The sequence below is a fragment of the Macaca fascicularis genome, chromosome 18 (genome assembly GCF_037993035.2).
Source record: "Macaca fascicularis isolate 582-1 chromosome 18, T2T-MFA8v1.1".
Lineage (NCBI taxonomy): Eukaryota > Metazoa > Chordata > Mammalia > Primates > Cercopithecidae > Macaca > Macaca fascicularis.
The window spans coordinates 71,361,898-71,384,325 of record NC_088392.1 but is presented as its reverse complement, the minus strand read 5'-3'; the positions used below and the strand labels follow the sequence as shown (position 1 = coordinate 71,384,325).

Sequence of the window (22,428 nt, the reverse complement as noted above, 5' to 3'; positions counted from 1 at the left end):
GGCAGGAGCCAAGAAGGACTTGAGTTTTCTATTTATTCAGTGAGATATCAGGGACCTCTAGTGGTAAGAGTACATTTACATGCATGATGTGAAGAGATTTTTATATACAGCTGCTGGGGATTAACCAAATCTCTGTCTGAATCTCAGGAGTATATACAGCAGGCTTACCAATTTCAAATGACTACAAGGGGGCCAAGAAAACTGGACATAGCTAAATAGGAAAACAGGTAAAGTGGACTAGATGTCTTCTTCCAATACGAACCCACTCTGCATGTTAAGTATGTCTCTCCACTCCCCTTTGTTTTTCAATGTGGCTTTCATTACCTAATTTTTGTTAGAGCACAAGAAAATTTTACTTTATTCTCTACTATAATAAAAACAGAAGAACAAGTGTGAATATAAGTGATAAATATATATGTCCTCAATGTCAATAAATGAAAAGAAGTGGCATGGAAGTGGCTGACTGGAAACCAGATGCACTGAGAGGAGGAGTCACTGTTCAGGGTGAACACACAGTTGGCTAAGACAATCCTCATCCAGTGTTGCCAGATCTTTAGATTTTACCAAGTAAATTAGAAATGCAGAGTTTTATTTAAAAACTCCAGAACTTTAAATGTTGGAAATTAATTAAAATGAAAATGCTGTATTGGTCAGCCACTGCCAGACCAACTGACAAGTCTTCAGGCGAGATACAGCTTGCAGGCTCCTACTGTATAAGCCTAATTTTACTGAAACAATGTGATGTTGCAATGAATTAGACACAGAAATGAACAACAACAAAAATATAAGAAAAGGTAACATTTCATATCTATTAGTACTGTTAGAATTACTGATAAAGATATCAAGAAAATTAATGGATTTGAAAAAGGGTCAATAAAATCCAGATATATCAAAAATTAAAGAAAGGATATCAGAGATAGCACTGTGAATATGATCTGCCCCTCCAATATAAAGAAAGGAAAGTTCTGAAAACAAAACAAAAAAAACACCTCAGGAAAAAGTACTTAATACTTAATAAAAGAGCACTAATATTTTTAAGAAAAAAATGGAAATTCAAAAAGAAATGGTCAGTAAACAATCTTAGAAAGATTAAAGCCAAAAAATGTTCAACCTTAGTAGTGACAAAAATAAATTTTTAATCAGATATTTGGTTAGAATTTTTAAAACTGCTCACATATATAGTGTTGCTAATATGAGTAAGATGGACATATACTTCTGGCAGGAATATAAACTGAAGAGCAATTGGCAGTAACTACCAAAAGGTTTAAAATATGCATATCCTATCTCTAACACATTCTGCTTCTAGTAATTTCTTAAAGAAATAATATATACAAAAAGATATATAGTCATCCCTTGGTATCTGTGGAGTACTAGTTCCAGGACTCCCACAGATACTCAAATCCATGCACACTCACGTCCCTGATATAAAATGGTGTGGTATTTGCATACAGCCTATGCACATACTTCATATACTTTGAATCATCCCTAGATTACTAGTAATAACTAATAAAACGCTATGAAAATAGTTGTTGTATTGTTTATAGAATACTGACAAGAAAAATGTCTGTATGTATTCAGTACAGATGAAATTTTTTTCCCAATTATTTTTGAATCTACAGATGTGAAACCCACGGATATGGGGGGCTGACTGTACATAGAAGAAAGCTAATGGAAGCACTGTTGATAAAAACAAACTTTAGGAAATAACTAAATTTCACTAAGGAGTGATCAAATAAATGGTGGTCATTAACGTACAATGATGTAGGCTTACTTTTACTGAGAATATATTAGAGATGTTAAACCAGAAAAGATTTTTATAAAGGCACAATTCTATTAACGAAATTTTACACCCTCCGAACATGTATATAAATCATATACACACATGGTATGCAGGCAGCATTAGTGTATATGCTAAAACTCTGGAAGGTAATATGAAATTGCTAATCATCTATTATCTGTGACAGGTGACAATATCTTGATTATTTATGGAAGTTCTTGAATTGTGTATTTTTAAAATACAAATAAAACTATTTTCATTTTAGAAAAAAATGAGTAACAAATATAAGTTGTTTAATTCAAATTTACCTGGGCTACATTTTTTGTTTCTATCCACATAATGGCAGCTTTTCAATGAAACATAAAGTATCACGTATTGTCACTAAAGTTAAAAACAACTAGAATCAGAAAAAGCTGTCATCCCACAGGAAAAATGGGAGTCTTACTTAAAAAGATCCTGGGTTCAATTTGTAATAGCAAAATCAGAAAATATTTCAGCTGACTTTCCAATTTAGTGCTATGATTAGAACATCTTCATAGCTATACAAAAAAAAAGGTGTCTTAATATGGTGGTTAAAAACATTAAATACAGAAATCCTATCTACCAAAAGATATAAAAAATTTACCACGATTTCAGCTGAACCATTCACAAAGGGGAATTCAAGTGTTCTAACTTTCCCGATAAACAGTGGGGTATCAGTATCTTCCTCATTAGAGCCTTTAATGGTGGCTATTATAGTGCCAACCAAATCAATTCCAGTATGGTTGTTGTAGTCATCCTTAAAACAAAAAATGGAAAACAATCAGAGAAAATGATCAGAAGAGTAAACCCAGAGAAGAGCATGTACAAATCAGAAATAAGACACAGAGCCCCCGACATTAAATTATCTGTATCTTTCTTAATCTAAGCACAGAATTCAGTTCTAAGTTTGAGTGTTCCACAGGCAAGAAATAGTTCCAGAAACTATAAAAGAACAAGAGACTTCCACCTAATACAACAGTTCCTACCTTACTAAATTACAAAGACTCCCATTTTAAAATATCACCTTTTCATATACTTTTAGCACCTACTGATGTGAAAAGTGATTAACAAAAAGTTATTATAAACTTGTAGTGACTTTAATTATTTTATTAACACCAGCAGCATCTGTATACATTTAAAAACCAATAGGCCTATATGTGTTTCACACAATGTTTGGTGCTTATATGAGATTCAAAGACTCTTGGAGTAATTCTATGGCACTGTTGACCCCAACAAGATGTTTTGGGAAAAGAAGAGATGTCTGGGGAAGAATAACCAATCATCTAAAACAGGAAAATAAACTGGAAGTAGGTAAGTATCCCACCAACCAAATTTTCCATACAGGTGCAGTCCCACTACTGTGTTTTACATGTTTTTGTTAGTATTTTTGACAGCTGTGTTGCTGCTTACGCTTCATGAAATCAGCAGCCTTGGAGGAGCTCTGATTTTCTTTCTTTCTTAACTATGAGCAGTCATCAGAGCAGATCACTTAAAAAAAAAAAAAAAAAAAACAACTTATGTCCTTCTGTCCCCTCAGTGAACTGGACATTGAAGAGTCAATAGTTCACACTCATTCGTGATATATACACGAAAAAGGTGAGTAAAGGTATGTATTAGAAAAGGTAGCAGCTGGGTGTGGTGGTTCACAGCTGTAATCCCAGCACTTTGGAAGACTGAGGCAGGAGAATAACATGAGGTCGGGATTTCAAGACCAGCCTGGGCAACACAGCAAAACCCCACAGAAAAAAATTTAAAACTAGCCAGATGTGGTGCTGTGCAACTGTGGTCCCAGCTTCCCAGGAGGCTGAGGTGGGAGGACTGCTTGAGGCTGCAGTGTGCTATGATTGTGCCATGGCACTCTAGACTGGGTGACAGAACAAGACCCTGTCTCAAAAAAAAAGGTAGGCATATTGAGATTTCTGCATTTTGAGGCAGTTCTGCTTAGTATATCTGAATTCATTTTATGTATAATGTTATATATTCTCTATTTGTATTCAAAGATATTTACAAATATTTAATTCATCTGCACAAGTTTTCTCTATAACCTTAATCGGAGTAATTGACAGAATCCACAAAAATAATTTTGTACCCTAAAATCAAAGATAATTTTTCTTGTTACCCTTTGTAGTTTTGGAAGAAAATAAACATTACCGTGATACTAAGATGTAGATCTCTGACCAAGGTCCTACTGGCAACTGAGCGAACATTAGAAACAGCTGGTGTAGGTGGTTTAATTTTAGGTACTAACTTCACAGGTTGATTAGGCAGGACTTCAACTATAACCTTAAAAAATAAAAGAGACATTCTGATTAACAATATATTGATGCTTTAGTATTTAAGAGGAAGGGAAGACGTAACAATGGCACATACTAAATAAAATTAAATGTTACCTTCTAAAATTTATTTCTATTAATCTTTTAAAAGTAATCAATTTGCTTTTAAAATTCAGCATAAAAGTTAGGTCAGGTTAATTTTTGGATGTTTACAGCCATCTCTAAGAACAAACTTAGAGGTATTAAAAAACATAGGTAATTTAAAAAATTAGTATATCAACAGTTGTTTGTTTGTTTTTTTGAGACAGAGTCTCACTGTGACACCCAGGCTGGACTGCAGTGGCCGTGATCTCTGCCCACTGCAACCTCCACCTCCGAGGTTCAAGCGATTCTCCTGCCTCAGCCTCCTGAACAGCTGGGACTACAGGCGTGCGCCCACCACGCCCAGCTGATTTTTGTATTTTTAGTACAGGCGGGGTTTCACCCTATTGGCCAGGCTGGTCTCGAACTCCTGATCTCAAGTGATCTGCCCGCCTCAGCCTCCCAAAGTGCTGGGATTATAGGCGTAAGCCACTGCACCCAGCCTATACCAACAGTATTAAATGTAGATGATGTATATTTAAACTAACTTGAATATCACTATCCAGAATCCTAATAACTGAAATACTATTTATTTTTAATTTCTAACTTTTATTATTTTAAAAATTTTATCTTAGATTCAGGGGGTGTATGTGCAAGTGTGTTATATGAGTATTACTGCAGGATGCTGAGGTTTGGGCTTCTAATGATCCCGTCACCCAAGTAGCAAACACAGTACCTAATAGGTATTTTTTCAACTCTTGCCCACCTCCCTCTCTCCCCTCTTTTGCAATCCCCAGCGTTCACTGTTCCCATCTTTGTGTCCGTGTGTACCCAATGTTTAGCTCCCACTTGTAAGGGAGGACAAGCAGTATTTGGTTTTTGGTTTCTTAGTTAATTTACTTAGGATAATGGCCTCTATCCACATCCATGTTGCTGCAAAGGACATAATTTCGCTCTCTGTTATGGCTGTGTGAAATGTTACTAATATTTTCCATGCATGGTTGATATGAGCAACTTTATGACACTACACACTAAAATGCTGAGTCTTTGATATAAAGAGAAATGGAAATGTGACTCCTGTAACAGGTCAAATTATTGGACAAATTTAAACATATTCTATACTAATTTTCTTGAAAGTTGAATTATTTATATTTCACATCCAATAATCACTTTTAAACAAAATATTTCACTCATAAACTAAATGAGAAAACATGAAGCTATTTCATTTAATGCAGAACCAAGGGAAAAAAAAAGAAAATGTAAAGCTAACTGTGGTATATTAAAAAAGTAAGCAAACCTGTTCACTGTTGAGAATATTTGTTTTATCCATCATAAAACCAAACTGGATACAATATGTCCCCACTTTATTAGGAATTACTTTATCCCTAAATTTAAAAGAAAGTTAAGATTACTGACAATGTTTGTATAGAGGGGGAAGGAATTCAAAGAGTCAACATTTCTGTTCTTTCCACAAAAATAAATGAGTAGGAAGAATAGAACTACTAACACTATATTGACCTTCATTCATTCAACAAATATTTCTTGCTAATTCCGAGGTTCCTCTTACCTGTACATTCTTTTACAAAACATCCAGAACAAAAATGCTGGATATGGTAAAAATTGAAAGAACAGGAATATGAAGTTGAGAAAGCAGTAAATACATCAAAAATGCTGATATATGTCAAGTAAATTTTGCTTCATTTCTACTTTATAAATTTCTAAGCGACAGTTTTGTATTTCAAAATTATAGAACATCCTGCTGCTCTTCTATGTAACTTTATTTCCATTCAAGTACTACTTGAAATATTTATGTATATAAGGCATTTACTGTGAGTCAATCATCAATAACGAACTCAGTGCCTAAGAAGAGGTACACTTATTAACCTATTTTCGTCAGGCTTTACCACAATGAAAATATGAATAATATTCTACAATATGTGCGACATGGCTCATGATCCCTAGGGTAGCTTTTGCATGTCATTCATATTCTCAAAATACCGGCTCAATGCAGTACAGAGCACAGGTTTTGAATACGTACTTCAATTCAAATCCCGGCACTGTAACATCTATGCAACCTTGAAGAAAATTATTTAACCTTTCTCTATATTGTTTTCTCTGAGATAGTAACTCCTAAGAAAGTTATATTGAAAATTTAAACAAGGCTGGGTGCAGTGGCTCATGCCTGTAATCCCAGCAATTTGGGAGGCTGAGGCAGGCGGATCACTTGAGGTCAGGAGTTCGAGACCAGCCTGGCCAACATGGCGAAATCCCATCTCTACTATTAATACAAAAATGAGCCAGGCATGGTGGTGCATGCCTGTAGTCCCAGCTATTCAGGAGGCTGAGGCAGGAGAATCACTTGAACCCGGAAGGCAGAGGTTGCCGTGAGCCAACATCACGCCACTGTACTCCAGCTTGGGTGACAGAGTGATACTCTATCTCCAAAAAGAAAGAAAACAGATTTCTGCTTCCAAATGGCAGGCCAACCCTTCATGATGAAAACAGCTGTACAAAAAAAAAAAAAAAATTGCTTGAAAATGTTCAAGAGTTAACAAGCTAAAGTAAAAAATAACTTAGTAGAATATAAGATAGAATGGAGGCCCTGGGAGATGAATTTCACATTTAAGGATGCTTTAGTCCTGGGAGTAAATTCTAGCAGCACAGGTAAACCTAAAGCAGACCAGCTTGCAAAAGAAATGCAACTTGGCTTTTAATCATGTCAATCTCTGAAACTGAACTGAAGTGGTAATAGATGGGTAGTGGCCCAGACAATGGACAGAAGCAAATGTAACATACTCTTATCCTACATATCATTTCTATAAATATTCATAAATAAAATGTCTCGTACAGCAATAACAGAATCACCAGATACATGAAGGACAGAACTAGAATGAAAACCAACAGAAACCAAGAGAAAATCACAACAGACCTAAAGGAACTCTAGGCAGACTTTAATACACAGATTAACTGAAAATGTCAAACAGAAATTGGCAACTGAAGGAGGGATTTAACAGAAAATTAGATGTTACTGAAGGGAGAATTAGTTAACTGAAGATAGTTCAAAGTAATCATCTAGAAGGAAGAGAGGCAAAAGAATGGCAAAACTTTTTAAAACTGAAGACCACGAAATCAAAGCCCGTGAAAACCAAGCAGGATGTAAAAAAGAAATCCACACAGACATATAGTAAAACTGTTGGGCAGGGGATGGGGTGGGGGTAGGGGAGGAAACAACCACAAAATAACCAAAGGAGGGAAAATACATTTTTTTTTAAACAATAATGAGACTGACAACAGAATGATGAGAAGATAGTGAAGGATGGCGGTAAGAAATTGTTGACCTTGAATACCATATGCAGTAAAAATGTCCTTCAAGTATGAAAGTGGAATAAAGATATTTTCAGGTAAAAATAACATATTTCATCACCAGCAGACATACTGAAGGAACTTTCTAAGATGGAAAACAATACCAGATGAAAGCCTTGAGTTAAAGATTAACATAAAGGATAAATGAATCAATCTAAATAAACACTGATTATAAGCAATAAAAATGATGCCTTGATAGGTTTAATATGCACAACAAAAAAGCCATGTAAATTGGGAGAAGGGAATGGAAGTAAATGTTCTAAGATCCATGCACTGCTCAAGAAGGTAAAAAAATACAAATTATTACTAGATATTGCTATGTCAAGTATACATGTTACAAATCTCCAAGGAAATCACTTGGAGAACAGTGAAAGATGGTGTAACTATCAGAAAATGACTATTAGAAACAATATATCAAAAAGAAAGAAAACAGGAAAGAGAAGGGAAAAAAACAGTTGGATCACACAGAAAACAAAACAGATCCAAAACCAAGTAAATTGGTATATGTAAGACCTAAACTTTCAATGAGAAGACAAAGATTATCAGGAAAAAAATCCAATAATGCAATTTACAAAAGATACACTTAAAAGAATACACACACACACACACACACACACATATATATATGCAAACACTAACCCTCATGATTCCCAAAGTGGCTTTTGCATGTCATTCACAGAGAAAGTTGGTATACTGTTACCAAAGTAAACTTTAAGGCAAAAAACATTACTAGAGAAAAAGAATACTTCATAATAATAAAAGGTTTAATTTGCAAGAAAAATATAATAATTAAGTCTGTATGTACCTAATAACAAAGCCTCAAAACTAAGAGAAAAAATAGACAAACCTTCATTCACACTCGGAGATTTACTACACTGCTAGGTGAAACAGACAAAAAAATAAAAGATATAGAACACTGTACCTCAAATGCAAAAATCACATTATTATCTAGTATATTTGGAATATATGCAAAAACTGACTGTATACCCAGCACAAAAACAAGTAACAATTTCAAAGGATTGAAATCATACAGGGTAGACTAAATTTCACAATTCAGTAAACATCTGAATAAGCCATGAGTCAAAGGATGAAATCACAATGAAAATTTAAAAATATTTTAATCCAAGGCTGGGCTCAGTGGCTCATGCCTGTAATCAGCACTTTGGGAAGCTGCAGTGGGAGGACCGCTTGAGACCAAGAGTTGGAGACCAATCTGGGCAACATAGTGAGGCCCTCATATCTACCAAATTAAAAAAAAAAAAAAAAAATTAGCTGGGTGTAGTGGTATACACATCTGCAGTCCTAGCTACTAAGGAGGCTAAGGTGGAAGGATTGCTTGAATCCAGGAGTTCAAGCCTGTAGTGAGTTATCATCACACCATGGCCCTCCAGCCAGAATGAAAGAGCGAGACTCTGGTTCAAAAAAAGAAAAAAGAAAGAAGAAAAAACAATTTTTGACCCAAATACTAATAAAAATAAAATATATAAAACTTGTGAATGCTATTAAAGCTATGCTCAGAAAAGTACAGCTCTACATGCATATACACATATACATGTTGTGTGTGTGTGACGAAAATAAATGAGCTAAAAAACCTCAAGCAGTTTTAATAAAAGAACAAATGAAATGCAAAGGAATTAAATGAAATTAAATAATAAAACATATAAAATATATTTTAAAAGCCCAAAGTTTGTTCTTTAAAAGATCTAAAAAATTGAAATCTCTTACTAAGATTAATCAAGCCACAAAGAGAGTACAAATAGTGTCAAGAATGAGAGATCACCACAGATCTCACAGAAAATAAACAGAACAATAAGAAGAACAAATTTGAAAATTTACATAAAATTGACAGTCTGATAGCCAAGCGTGGTGGTGCACGCCTGTAGTTCCAGCTACTTGGGAGGCTGAGGCAGAAGAATTGCTTGAACAGGGAGGTGGAGGTTGCAGTGAGCTGAGATCATGCCACTGCACTCCAGCCTGGGAACAGAGCGAGACGCTGTCTCAAAAAGAAAAAAAAAAAAGAAGATAGTTTGATAATTACATTACAAGATATCAAAACTGAGCAAGAGACAGGAAATACAAATAGGTCTGTAACTTCTGAATTTGAACAAACTGAAACCATAACTAAAATCTTTCCTCCACAAAAACACCAGGCTCAGATGGCTTCACGGATGAATCTATCACCATTCAAGGAAGGAATAATAACACTCTTATATAAGATCCTCCTAAGAATAAACCCAGACTGAGGGAAAATTTCTTTCTACTTTTGTGAGGCCTACATGATAGAGCCAACAAACTAAGAATTTGTAAGAAAGAAAATGCAGGTTAATTTCAAACATCAAGGTAGATGCAAAAATCCTAAGAAAACATTACCAAAACACCTCCATCAATATATAAAAATAATACAACATGATAAAATTGGGTTTATTCCAGTAATTGCAAGGTTGGCTGACCATTCAGAAAACTAATGTACTAATTACCACATTAAAAAGTAAAGGAACAAAGTCTTAAGGGATTTTTTTTAAATTAAACGAAAAATATCACATATTGCCTCAATAGATGAAATCTAAAGTCAATTTATAATTAAGACTTAGAAATGAACAGTTTGATAAAAGACTTATTAAGACTCAGAAATGAACGTTTGATAAAAGAAAAACTAAAGCAAACATCACACTTAATGGTGGAATGATGAAATGTTCCCTTTGAGATTTGAAACCAGATTAGGATGATCACTCTCATCATGTCTATTTAACATTTTGCTGTAAATCCAAGATGCTGTGGTATGATAAGAAAAAGAAAACACACAGCCGGACGCGGTGGTTCACGCCTGTAATCCCAGTGCTTTGGGAGGCCGAAGCGGGCAGATCACAATGTCAGGAGATCGAGACCATCCTGGCTAACATGGTGAAACCCTGTCTCTACTAAAAATACAAAAAATTAGCTGGGCGTCGTGGCAGGTGCCTGTAGTCCCAGCTACTCCAGAGACTGAGACGGGAATGGCATGAATCCGCGAGGCGGAGCTTGCAGTGAGCCGAGATCGCACCACTGCACTCCAGCCTGGGTGACAGAGCGAGACTCCGTTTCAAAAAAAAAAAAGAAAAAGAAAAAGAAAAAGAAAAAGAAAATACAGAAAAACTGGAAAATAACAAACTATTATATATCACAGATATTTTTATTAAATCCCAAAGAATCTACAAATAAAATTAGAGCCAGGAGTGGTGGCTCACATCTGTAATCCCAGCACTTTGGGAGGCGGAGGTGGGAGGACTGCTTGAACCCAGGAGTTCAAGACCAGCAATGAGACCTTGAGTCCACAAAAATTAAAAAATTATCCAAGTGTGGTAGTGTGGGCCCGTAGTCCCAGCCAGTTGGTAGGCTAAGGCAGGAGGGTTGTCTGAGCCCAGGAGTTTCAGACAAGCCCAGACAACATAGTAAGACCCTGTCTCCACAAAAAATGAAATAATAAATCAGGTGTAGCTGTGTGGGTCTGTAGTCCCAGCTACCTGAGAGGCTGAGGTAGGAAGAGTGCTTGAGTCTGGGAGGTCAAGGCTACATTGAGCCATGAATGCACCACTGCACTATAGCCTGGGTGACAGAGTGAGACCCTGTCTCTAAATAAATAAATTAATTAATTAATTAAAATAAGAAATAAAGGAGTTTAACAAAGATAACTGCTACAAGGTCAATATACATAAATCAACTGCATCTCTATAACCAAAAACAACAGAAAATAAAAATGTTTCAGGAGATACCATTTCCGATGGACCTTATGTGATCTGCCTGCCTCTGCCTCCCAAAGTGCTGGGATTATAGGTGTGAGCCACCGCACTATACATTAAAAAAAAAAAAAAAAAAAAAAATCAATTCCATGTATAACTGTACAAAAAGAACACAGCAAATCTAAAGTGCCATCCTTAGAAAGGTCTGCTTGCAAGACAGGCCCTTGGCAGACATCTGTGAGTTTAGATTTCAGGAGGGTTCTGACCTTTAACTGATGAGAGTGGCTCACATTGCCTAAACCACTGTGCTAATATGGCTGATGCTACACACTTGCTTTTCTTCTGAAAATCTGGTATTTGCTAGGTAGAGGCTGCCTATGTGACCACACCCTAACAAAAACCCTGAATGCTGAGTCTCTAGTGAGCTTCCCTGGTTGACAACATTTTATACGCACTGTCACAATTTATTGCTGGGGAACTAAGCACATACTCTGTGACTTCACCAAGACAGAATCCTTGGAAAGCTTCCTCTGTGTGTGGTTTCCCTTGGACATCACCCCATGAGCTTTTTACCTTGCTCATTTCACTTTGAATCCTTTTGTTTCAATAAAACATAGCTATAAGCCCAACTATATATTAAGTCCTGTGAGTCCTCCTGGTGAATCATCAAACCTGGCATTGGTCTTGGGAACCCCCAACACAATAATATAGTAGAATGTGTTGATGACCTAAATATAAGGGAAGACTTAAACAGGACACAAAGAAGATCAACTATAAAAAAGATGATTAACACATTTGCTCATATAAAAATTAACCATTGCTGTTCAAGATATCATAAAGTGAGAAAGCAAGCCACAGGACAGGCAAAGATGTCTAACAAAAGCTTTACATTTCTAATATATAAAGAACTCCTACAAATTAATATAAAAAAATCAATACAAACGTTGTTCAGATACTCAAAAAAGGCACTTCACAAAGGTAATCTAAGTGGCCAATAAATATATGATAAACAGGAAAATGCAAATTAAAAGTAAGTGTGATGCCACTCTATTACATGTCCACCAGAAGATTACACCTGAAAAGACCCACAAAACCGTGTTGGGAAGGGCTGGGCGCGGTGGCTCATGCTTGTAATCCCACCACTTTGGGAGGCTGAGGCGGGCAGATGGCTTTGAGCCCAGGAGTTCAAGACTAGCCAGAGCAACTTGGTGAAACCCGGTCTTCACACACACACAAAATAAATAAATAAATTTGCTTGGCATGGCAGCACATTCCTGTAGTCCCAGCTACTTGGGAGGCTGAGACAGGGGGCTCGCTTAAGCCAGAGAAGCAGAGGTTGCAGTGAGCCATTGCACTCTATCTACTGCACTCTAGCAAGGCTCTGTGTTAAAAACAAATAAACCCTCAAGCTACTCAAGTTAAACATACACATCCATGTTTAACATATATATTTAACATCTAACATACACATCTACATTTAAATATACACATCTATGAACTTATAACCCAGCAATTTTACTTTTATATGAGCACCAGTGTTATAAACATTATTTGTAATAGCCCAAAATTGAAAATGCAAATAGCCATTAACAGAATGGAAAATTGTAGTGTGTTCACACAATGGACTTCTATACAGCAATGGAAATTAATGAACTTATAGCTATATGCCACAGAATCTCATGATGCTGAGTGAAAGAAGTCACATGCAAAGGAACAAAATTGTATATCAAGTTCAAAAATGGGCACAACTAATCAGAGACTATAGAGATGTATGCTAATATAAATGGAACTTTAAATAAGACCAAATCAGGACAGGGTTTGTGGTATGTGCATGTGTGTGTTTACACGAGTGTGTGCGTGGCATGCACAACAGGAAGGAAGACAGTAATAACTGGAAGAGGCAAGGGGTGGAGCATCCATGATTGGTCCTTTACTAGTTAGTCTGAAAAAGCACTGAACAAATATAATGAACATTTTGACCCTACTGATGATAAAGGATTTTTAAAGAAACTTAAGACATAATCTTTTCAGATTTGAAAATGGAGGTCTAGAATGAAGCAGCAACATGTTCAAAGCCACAGAAATGTTAAAAGCCAGTCTAATCTTTATAGAAACCTCGTATATAATAAAAAGTTATAAAGTGCGCTGACAACATAAAAGATCTTCTGATGGCTTCTATAGTTTCAAAAGCAAATACAATCACAATTTACAAAGCTTAAAACTAATTTAAAGCTTAAAAACGAAAACACACCTTTTCCCAAAAAACTGACAAAAATTTAGAGACATTAATATTTCTATTTGATCACCAATTACTTTTCGTCAGGTGAGCCCACATCTCTCTCCAGGGTTGAATTACTTTGTAACAAGATACGTATTCAAAATATGAAATGTTTTGAGAAATACCTGAAATAGAAGCAGCCATCTTCCTTGTCATTATCTTTTATTTTATTACAACTAAATGTTTCTGCCTAGAAAGGGGAGTAGGAGAGAAGGGGAGAGGGGAAAATGACAAAATTTAACATAGTATACTTAGGAGGAAAGCTTATATATACCTACACTGAATGTGTATCTGGATTCCGTTTATAAACATACAGGTATATATATACATGTATATATCTTCATAATACATGTAAGGTACACTGTGAGATTAGTGACAGTGGAAAGACACCCCATTATTAAAAGACACACAACAGAACTTTACGGTGATATTATTTTAAGATAACACCAACTTGACTGGACTGATGGCCCAAATTGAGCAAGCAAAGATTCAGGATTAATTAAGCAAGATAGTTTCCAAAACCAATGATCAAAATGAACCATAAATGTTGAAGTTGATTATTATATCAGGACCCTGATAAACTTTAGTTCCCAATTTTAGATTTATTTCAGATCTGCATTGTCCAGTATGGTAGCCAATGGCTATATGTGGCTACTGGACACTTGAAATGTGACTGGTCTGAATTGATATACAGTGTAAAATAAACACCAAATTTCATAGACTCGGTAAGATAAAAGAATGTGAAATCCCAGCAATAATTTTTAAACTATTGAGTATCTGTTGAAATGGTAACTTTTGATATATTAGGTTAAAAACTCTAGAATTTTACTTATTTCTTTTTAGTTTTTTTTTTTGTTTTTTTTTTTTTTTTTTTTTTTTTTGAGACGGAGTCTCGCTCTGTCGCCTAGGCTGGAGTGCAGTGGCCGGATCTCAGCTCACTGCAAGCTCCGCCTCCTGGGTTTACGCCATTCTCCTTTCTCAGCCTCCCGAGTAGCTGGGACTACAGGCGCCCGCCACCTTGCCCGGCTAGTTTTTTGTATTTTTTAGTAGAGGCGGGGTTTCACCGTGTTAGCCAGGATGGTCTCGATCTCCTGACCTCGTGATCCACCCGTCTCGGCCTCCCAAAGTGCTAGGATTACAGGCTTGAGCCACCGCGCCCGGCCTCTTTTTAGCTTTTAAATGTAGCTACTAGAAAGCTGAAACACCAGGTGTGATCTTTCTACTGGACAGCACTGTTCTAGACCCTCTAACTCTGTCTCCACTCTCTTTCAAGCAGTCTATCAATCCTATCTCTTTACTATCTCATTTTCTATATTATCCCCTCATATTTAATAGCTTCTGCCTTGTGCTACTGTCCTTCAGATGAAATAATTTTATTATATAGGCATCTTAAAATGTTAAGAAAAATCACAAAGTAGACTACTCTTTTTCAATAGCATCAACTGTCAATTCTGAAACATAGACTGATGTAATTTCTTTAACTCCAAGGAATGAAGTGAATTAGCTTCCATTTCTCAAATTTATATAACATTATATATTTACATTAAATGAGATTTAGTTTTAAGTTAAATGTAAGAACTATTTTTAACTTCAAAAAATGCTTCCCATGACTCACATTTGCTGGGGGTCGGTTCCCACTGGTAGATAGCTTCCACATTTTCATGGAAATACGTGCTGGATTAATATTTTTAATGATACTGTCATCTTCAGAAATAACACTAATCATAAAATCTGTCATGGTAAACGTTAAAAAATTATTTTCTTTCTAGTTCAATTAATGGATATGGTTAAATAATTGTATGCCTTAAAGCAAATATCTTATTTAAATGTTTAAAGCATACATGTTATTTAAATGTTAATACAAGTCTGACGAAGAAATGTATAAATTCTAGCATACAACACCAAAAGGCTAGAATGTATGTATACTCAGCAACTTAAGAGTTACGCCAACTGGTCATAGCACCATATGCTTTACGTATTCCAAGAACAGAATATTTACTTTCTTGTATGATTTTCAATAGCATACAATAGCCAAGAGATCATTATATATAATATTCCCATTATATTTACCACCTGTAACATTCATTTGGCACCTGTTACTGTAGTTTTTTAATAACAGGAAATAGATCTCCCTGAAATAGACTTAATATTTTACATATGGTATAGAGAGTCTACTTTATAAAGTATAAAAAGCTATGTGCACATGTAACTTAATTATTAAAAATTACTGTCAAAAATTTTTAAATCTAAACTTTGAGGTGCTTCATTCACTACTTAAAACTATGTACAGGGATTCACCTTTTTAAGAAAATGGAAGTCTTTCAGAAAATTATTTGTGTAAAGCAAAAACTAATTTCCTATTAATATCTGCCACATAATATTGAAATCATTTGCTTCCCTGTCTCCTACATTAGACTGAGCACACTGAAAACTGTCTTATTCATTACTGTAATTCAGAGCACAGCATAGTATCTTAACATAGCAGTATTTAATAAATGTTTGTTTTTCTTAAATATCTTTAATCATAAATGCTGATGTGATATATTTTCACTCAAATTAAGCTAAATGATTCTAGTTATGATGGGTTTAAGATCACAACACAATATTTAGTAGAGCATAACTCCATAATTCTAACCATATGGTTCCTATTTCTTTCACACAATTTTACAATTCAGTGAATGTACAAACACCACGTGAATTAATTACCTCAGCCTATCAGTTTATGTATGAACTTTCAGTTCATTCTTGATATTAAAATAAATGCAAGACACGGGAATAAGAGGAGGCATTGCTAAGTTAAATATATTTTCTTTGCCCCTTAAAAGGATTTTTTTTAAAAAAGGCTATTATAAGCATGATTTTTTATTGTGCTGAACACCTAGGATAAGTAATTTATTCCACTAATGTACAAAGCAAATTATCATTATAGATTTATTTATGTATATGAAATACTCACCAGTGAAAAGACCCCCTGCTAAGAAGGAAGCATCTTTGTCATATTTAACATTGAGACGAACGGGTTTTTCTGGATCTGGAAGAATCATTAACTTAATTACAGGTCCTTCTATGATACTTTTGTTATAGATGGCTTTAACCTGCAGAGTATGCTCTCCTCTAGCAAAACAAAACAAAAGGGGAGAGGGGTTCAAATTACATTTAGTTAATTTGAGTGAATAATCTAAAAATTTTGAGACAATTTACGCAAAGTTCAACTCTTAGAAAACCTCTCAACTTCTATTCAGTCCCAACTCTTGCCTAACATTAAATAGGAGGATAGTCATTACTTTTAACTTCAGCAAAGCAGTAGAAGAAAAATGAATCTCTGTAACACCAACAACTATCAAACTTTTGGTTCTTACCTAGGGGCAAAAACACTGAATACTCCCAAATTAGCCCTGCCTTTCTCATCTGTTTTATGCTGTTGGTTTGAAGGCGTGAGCTAAAAACAAAACAAAACAAAACAAAATGGTTAGTTAGAAAATTCTAGAGATCAATCAAGTTCTTTTCTTCCATTACAATGTTCTTTCCCTCTATTCCTATTTTAAAAGCAGTATTTGCATACTTCCAAAATCTAAATTTTAAAAATCTGAACTAGTTGGAATAATGTAGCATGTAATGATATAATCCAAAGTAGAGTAACAATCACTCATCTTGATCAATTTCACTAGAATTTAATGTATTTCAGTTACTAAGTTGCAGATTTCTAGTTCACCGTTTCAATATCACTGATACATCAAATGAAGTTTACACAAACAATGAAGGTATATTCTAAAGCTGGGGCAGGTGTAGGGGACTGTACTGGAGAAATATATACTGTACACACACACTCAAGTCAAAGGATCATAGCACTATCTTCATTCTTCATTTTTCTCTTGAATGTTTACTCAGATACGCTTCTCAAATTTTTGCTGCAATACTACATTCACAGTGATAACCAAGCTTTCACTTTCAAGAGATCAAGAATCAGTGGCCACATTTCCTAATAACGGATTTAGAAGGGTCTCTCAGCCTTTTACAGATGGTTCTCCAGAAACCAGAATCATATCTTTATTATGGGGTTAAAAATAATCGTTGTCTAACTCTACTGGAAGCAAACATTCAGAATAACAGTGAATTTGTAGACCACAGTAGAAGAAAAATCAGACTGTCTCCCAAACCCTAAAACCCATCTCAACTTAGTAGAACCTAAAGAAAAGGTAATAATGGTACATGCAGACAGGAAAAGCAATAGCTGAATAGGAAAAAATGAGAAAGCACACTTGAAATGATAGGATGAAGTCCTATGTTTATACCTGTCCCAGTTACTCTCTGGTCCATTGTCTCTCAACCCATCTTTCTCAAAATAAGTCTCCCATCTGGGTATCAAATCCTTACTGACAAGCCAGAGAAGTAAGTCTTTTCAGGTCTTATAGCAGCAATATCATAGACTCATTTAACAGACTCATTTAAAAACTCCAACTGTAATTACTATGAAAACAGGTCCATGTGTATAATAAGCCATTCTTTGCACTTTAATCTTCCATACAACTTTTAAGATCACCTTTTCAGGTTCTGGGAAATCCCTACTGGGATTCTGATTGAACTATAAATAATTGCAAGAGAAACATCATCTTTACATAATATCAACTGGTTTCTCCATTACATTTATATTTATTTTTTATATGTGGAGGGATACTCAAGATTGTCTGAATATGACCCCAACTCCCCCTGGCTTGCCTAGCAACAACCTGGCTGGGACCAATGAATTCCCTTCAACACACAGAAGAGACAGTATAAAAATACAACTTTATGGCCAGGCATGGTGGCTCACGCCTGTAATCCCAGCACTTTGGAAGGCCAAGGCGGGTGGATTACCCAAGGTCAGGAGTTTGAGAACAGCCTGGCCAACATGGTGAAACCCCGTTTCCACTAAAAATACAAAAATTAGCCAGGCATGATGGCACATGCCTGTAATCCCAACTACTCAGGAGGCTGAGGCAGGAGAATCACTTGAACCTGGGAGGCAGAGGTTGCAGTGAGCCAAGATCACACCATTGCACTCCACCCTGGGCGTTGCAGTGAGACTCTGTCTCACAAAAAAAAAAAAAAATTGTACACACACACACACACACACACACACACACACCTTTGCAATGAATAGCGGCTTTTCCTCTTTCCCCTAGAAGGAGGGCCTCCAACTTTGCACCAGCCCCTAGATCCCAAGCAGCTTCTCAATACTCATGGGAATAACTGATACCTAATCTTGAACTTTCTGGTAGTCAAGACTGTTCCTCACCTTTATAAGACCATGTTCATACTTGCCCCATAAGAAGAACCACAGAGGGCAGGAGCCTCACCCTAGAATATACCAGCATGTTCTAGCAGCTCTGCCCAGGATCTGGTAGCTCTCTATAAGTAGAGGATAGGTACCTGCATGACTCTTTTTGTTTAGCCTCACCATGTATGTTTCCCCAATAATGTCTGTTCCTTAATCCATTCTGTGGGTCCCTGTGGTATCTGTCTTCATTCACTTTGTCAGTGTTAATTATCTATTTATTCATCCTAATCTGAAATGCAAATCTTACTATATAAGAAACATTAAAACAGTCATAACTGTACAATGTTGGCCCCTTGTTGTACTATTGTAAGATATAAATTCTACTTCCTCAAAATAATTTAAAATTTTTTTGAGGTTTATTTATGCTAAGTAATAATAAAGATTATGTAAAATATATTTTTTAAAAAAGAAGCAATATGACAGCTAAAGATACTATCATGAAAATGAAATCCAGAATTTTAAATGAAGATGTAAGGAAGTTTAAAACTTACCTTTAAATTGCTAGCTTTTGTAAGACTTATTTTAACATGTTGTACCGGTGCTGGATTATCCCACTGATCACAAAGTTGAACAATAATAGGGTTCTGTAAATCTCTTCCATTAATCACTGGAATGCACTGAAAAGAATAGAAATATTTTAAGAAACACTAAAATATATGGGCCAAACAATGCAATTACTTGTATAATTGTGTAACGATCACTTAATTTATCTCTGTTCTATTCGCAAATGGCTTCTTTGGTCAATGAAAACAAACTTTTGAAAGTCAACTAAATTGTGTGACCCTCTTACCGAAATGATAAATGATCTGAAAAAAGGTAAAGCAACACCTGACATTACAGTCTTCCCTCAGTATCCACAGGAGATTGGTTCTAGACCCCTAGTGGATACCAAAAGCTGCAGATATTCAACTTTTTTATATAAAATTGCATAGTATTTGCATATAACCTAAGCGTACACCTGAAATCATCTTTAGATTACTTATAACATCTAACACAATGCAAATGCTATGTAAGTACTAGAATGTGTTCAACAGAAATGGAAACCTATCTTTGGTTCTCAGATTTAGCATTGGTAATCTCTAGTTTAGCTTCTCCTTCAGTTAATGTTCAGCTCTCTTGCCATTGTGCATTAAAAGTAGTAACATGGCTTTCTAGCCCTTGGTTAAATAGGACTATTCACTGATGATCTACACTGTCTTGTTGACTTAAAATGCTTCTTGCTTTTTCCCTAGCTAATATGTAAGGCTGTATAATTCCAGAAATCTGCTTACTGACCTATTAACATTGGGCACATCAAAGGAAACTGTTAAACAAGATACCTGACAAAAGCCCAATCCTCTGGGTCAATATTTTAAAAGTTTACAAAACATGGAAGGGAACTAAAGAACAACAACAACAAAAAACTGATTTATCACCTCTCCTCTAACAAGAATGTTCCTTCTGCTTCCTCTATCCCCTACTCTTAACTGAGGTAGTTGGTTACCAGATTACCGGAAAAGGCTGCTGAAAATGGAAAGAAAAATTAACATTCTGCTATGGATAGGACATTATGAAAAAACCAAAGACACTTGAGATTGGTTTAGTTGTGTCCCTCTACCATAAAGTTTACACAGCTACAGCCTTGTTCCCTCTGCCAAAGTTTACAGAAAGCTTGAATTTTGAAAACTGCTGAGTTTCCAAATGTAAACATACAGTATTTCATTCCTAATCAAGTAACTGTTTACCAAAACTACCTTTAAAGGACAGTCTAAGTTTTTAAAGGACTCCTAGCTACTTTTAAAGGTTATCTTTAAGTAAATGACTTGCAGCCCAAATGGCTAATAATAATGTTTTCTAGAAAATAGAAAAAGCAAATTTCTGAAAAAAAAGGTTCATAAGCATTTTAATATCACATTTAATGTCACTTTTTAATACTGGAATGTTAATATTTCAGCATTTCAGTTTCCTCATTTACTTACCTTTTTTTTTTTTTTTTTACCTTTTTACTGAGACAAATTCTCACTATGTTGCCCCACCTGGTACTTTTTTACCTTTTTACTGAGACAAATTCTCACTATGTTGCCCCACCTGGTACTTTTTAACTCCTGGGCTCAAGCAATTCTTCCACCTTGGTCTCCCAAAGTGCTGGGATTACAAGGCATGAGCCACTGCACCTGGCCAGCTCCCTCATTTATAAAGAATAATATATGTATTTATTAACACCCATATATTTTTCTATTCATCATGTTTATATATTATATCAGTTCCTCCTCTCTGAACAGATCCTATCGGGGAGAAAATGGGTCAGCAATTAGAAAACTTAGAAAAATTAGATATCAAATAATCATTTTTCTAGCCTCATCTACATATAACCATATCTCAACGGACTGATGTATTAGTTTATGTTTTAAGTTTCTGGATTATTATGGATCTATAAATAACTCCTACAAATTTTTGAGCCAACAGCCATCATTATTTTTTTATATTTATCCCCCAAAACGATATAAGACAAACATGTCCAGTTTTTTCCACCTCAAAACTATTTCACATAACTGTTCCAGGTAATAGTCAATCAACAAATCCCTTATTGGCATCAATAGGTATAAAAAGTGGGTTAATTTATGTTTTGTAAGTGCTCCCAGAAAAAAAAAATGCACTGGCTTTTCAGTAAAACCCTTTAGTCAACACATTATTATTTTAAAAACTGTGTTTTATAAAGCACACTGTCATAACCAGTTTATCTGCTTTTTAAACTCACAAGTGAAAAAGAGCAATCTCAAACTAAGGCATGACCATGTTAACCTTTCTTAGATGACCTGCCCCTTTACTAAGATAAATTCACCTACTACCATGATTGTGTGAGTTCATTTTCTTTTACAGAAAATGTGGGCTGGGAACGGTGGTTCACACCTGTAATCTCAGATCTTTGGGAGAATGAGGCAGAAGAATCGCTTGGGCCCAGGAGCTCAAGATCAGCTTGGTCAACATGGTGAAATCCTGTCTCTATTAAAAATAAATAATTTTTTAAATTTTTTTAAATAAAAATTTTTTCAAAGTTAGCTATCACATCAACAGTTAAAGTCCTGGCTGGGTGCGGTGGCTCATGCCTGTAATCCCAGCACTTCGGGAGGCCAAAGTGGACATACTGCCTGAGGTCAGAAGTTTGAGACCAACCATGGACAACATGGTGAAATTCTATCTTTACTAAAAATACAAAATTAGCCGGGCATGGTGGCACATGCCTGTAATCCCAGCTACTCGGGAGGCTGAGGCAGGATAATCGCTTGAACCCAGGAGGTGGAAGTTGCAGTGAGCCAAGATTGTGCCAATGCACTCCACACTCCAGCCTGGGTAACAAGAGAAACTGTTTCAAAACAAAACAAAACAAAAAAAACCGTTAAAGCCCTGCTATTTCACAAGCAAATGCCAGAATCTGGACATTTTAAAACTAGAATTCCATCAAAGGATACAAAATTTCAGTTAGATAGGGGTATTAAGTTCAAAAGATCAATTGTATGATGATGATTATAGTTAATAGTATATTGTATTCTTCAAAATTGCTAATAGATTTCAAATGTTTTCACCACAAAAAAATGTGAAGTAATATGTGTGTTAATTAGCTT

At 35.5% G+C, this 22,428-nt stretch overlaps 1 protein-coding gene and 1 long non-coding RNA gene across 5 annotated transcripts in view; both read right to left on the bottom strand.

The window, feature by feature from the left end:
• SMCHD1 (structural maintenance of chromosomes flexible hinge domain containing 1) overlaps positions 1 to 22,428 on the bottom strand; it is a 150,783-nt gene that overhangs the window by 38,898 nt on the left and 89,457 nt on the right. For 2 of the 4 annotated variants that reach the window (XM_005587086.5, XM_045377732.3), the window contains 8 exons: positions 19,318 to 19,443; positions 16,869 to 16,948; positions 16,466 to 16,623; positions 15,125 to 15,240; positions 13,635 to 13,699; positions 5,450 to 5,537; positions 3,950 to 4,081; positions 2,403 to 2,555 (listed from right to left, as the gene is read on the bottom strand). In XM_005587086.5, coding sequence (XP_005587143.2) covers positions 2,403 to 2,555; positions 3,950 to 4,081; positions 5,450 to 5,537; positions 13,635 to 13,699; positions 15,125 to 15,240; positions 16,466 to 16,623; positions 16,869 to 16,948; positions 19,318 to 19,443 — 918 coding nt within the window. Of the gene's footprint in view, positions 1 to 2,402; positions 2,556 to 3,949; positions 4,082 to 5,449; positions 5,538 to 13,634; positions 13,700 to 15,124; positions 15,241 to 16,465; positions 16,624 to 16,868; positions 16,949 to 19,317; positions 19,444 to 22,428 lie in introns of those variants that run through there. The other 2 variants (XM_074022758.1, XR_012427283.1) reach the window with 2 other exon arrangements.
• LOC135968270 (uncharacterized) lies at positions 20,786 to 21,900 on the bottom strand. The gene is made up of 2 exons (XR_010582915.2): positions 20,894 to 21,900; positions 20,786 to 20,841 (listed from the first exon to the last, which is right to left on the bottom strand). It is a non-coding gene; the product is annotated as an uncharacterized lncRNA (long non-coding RNA).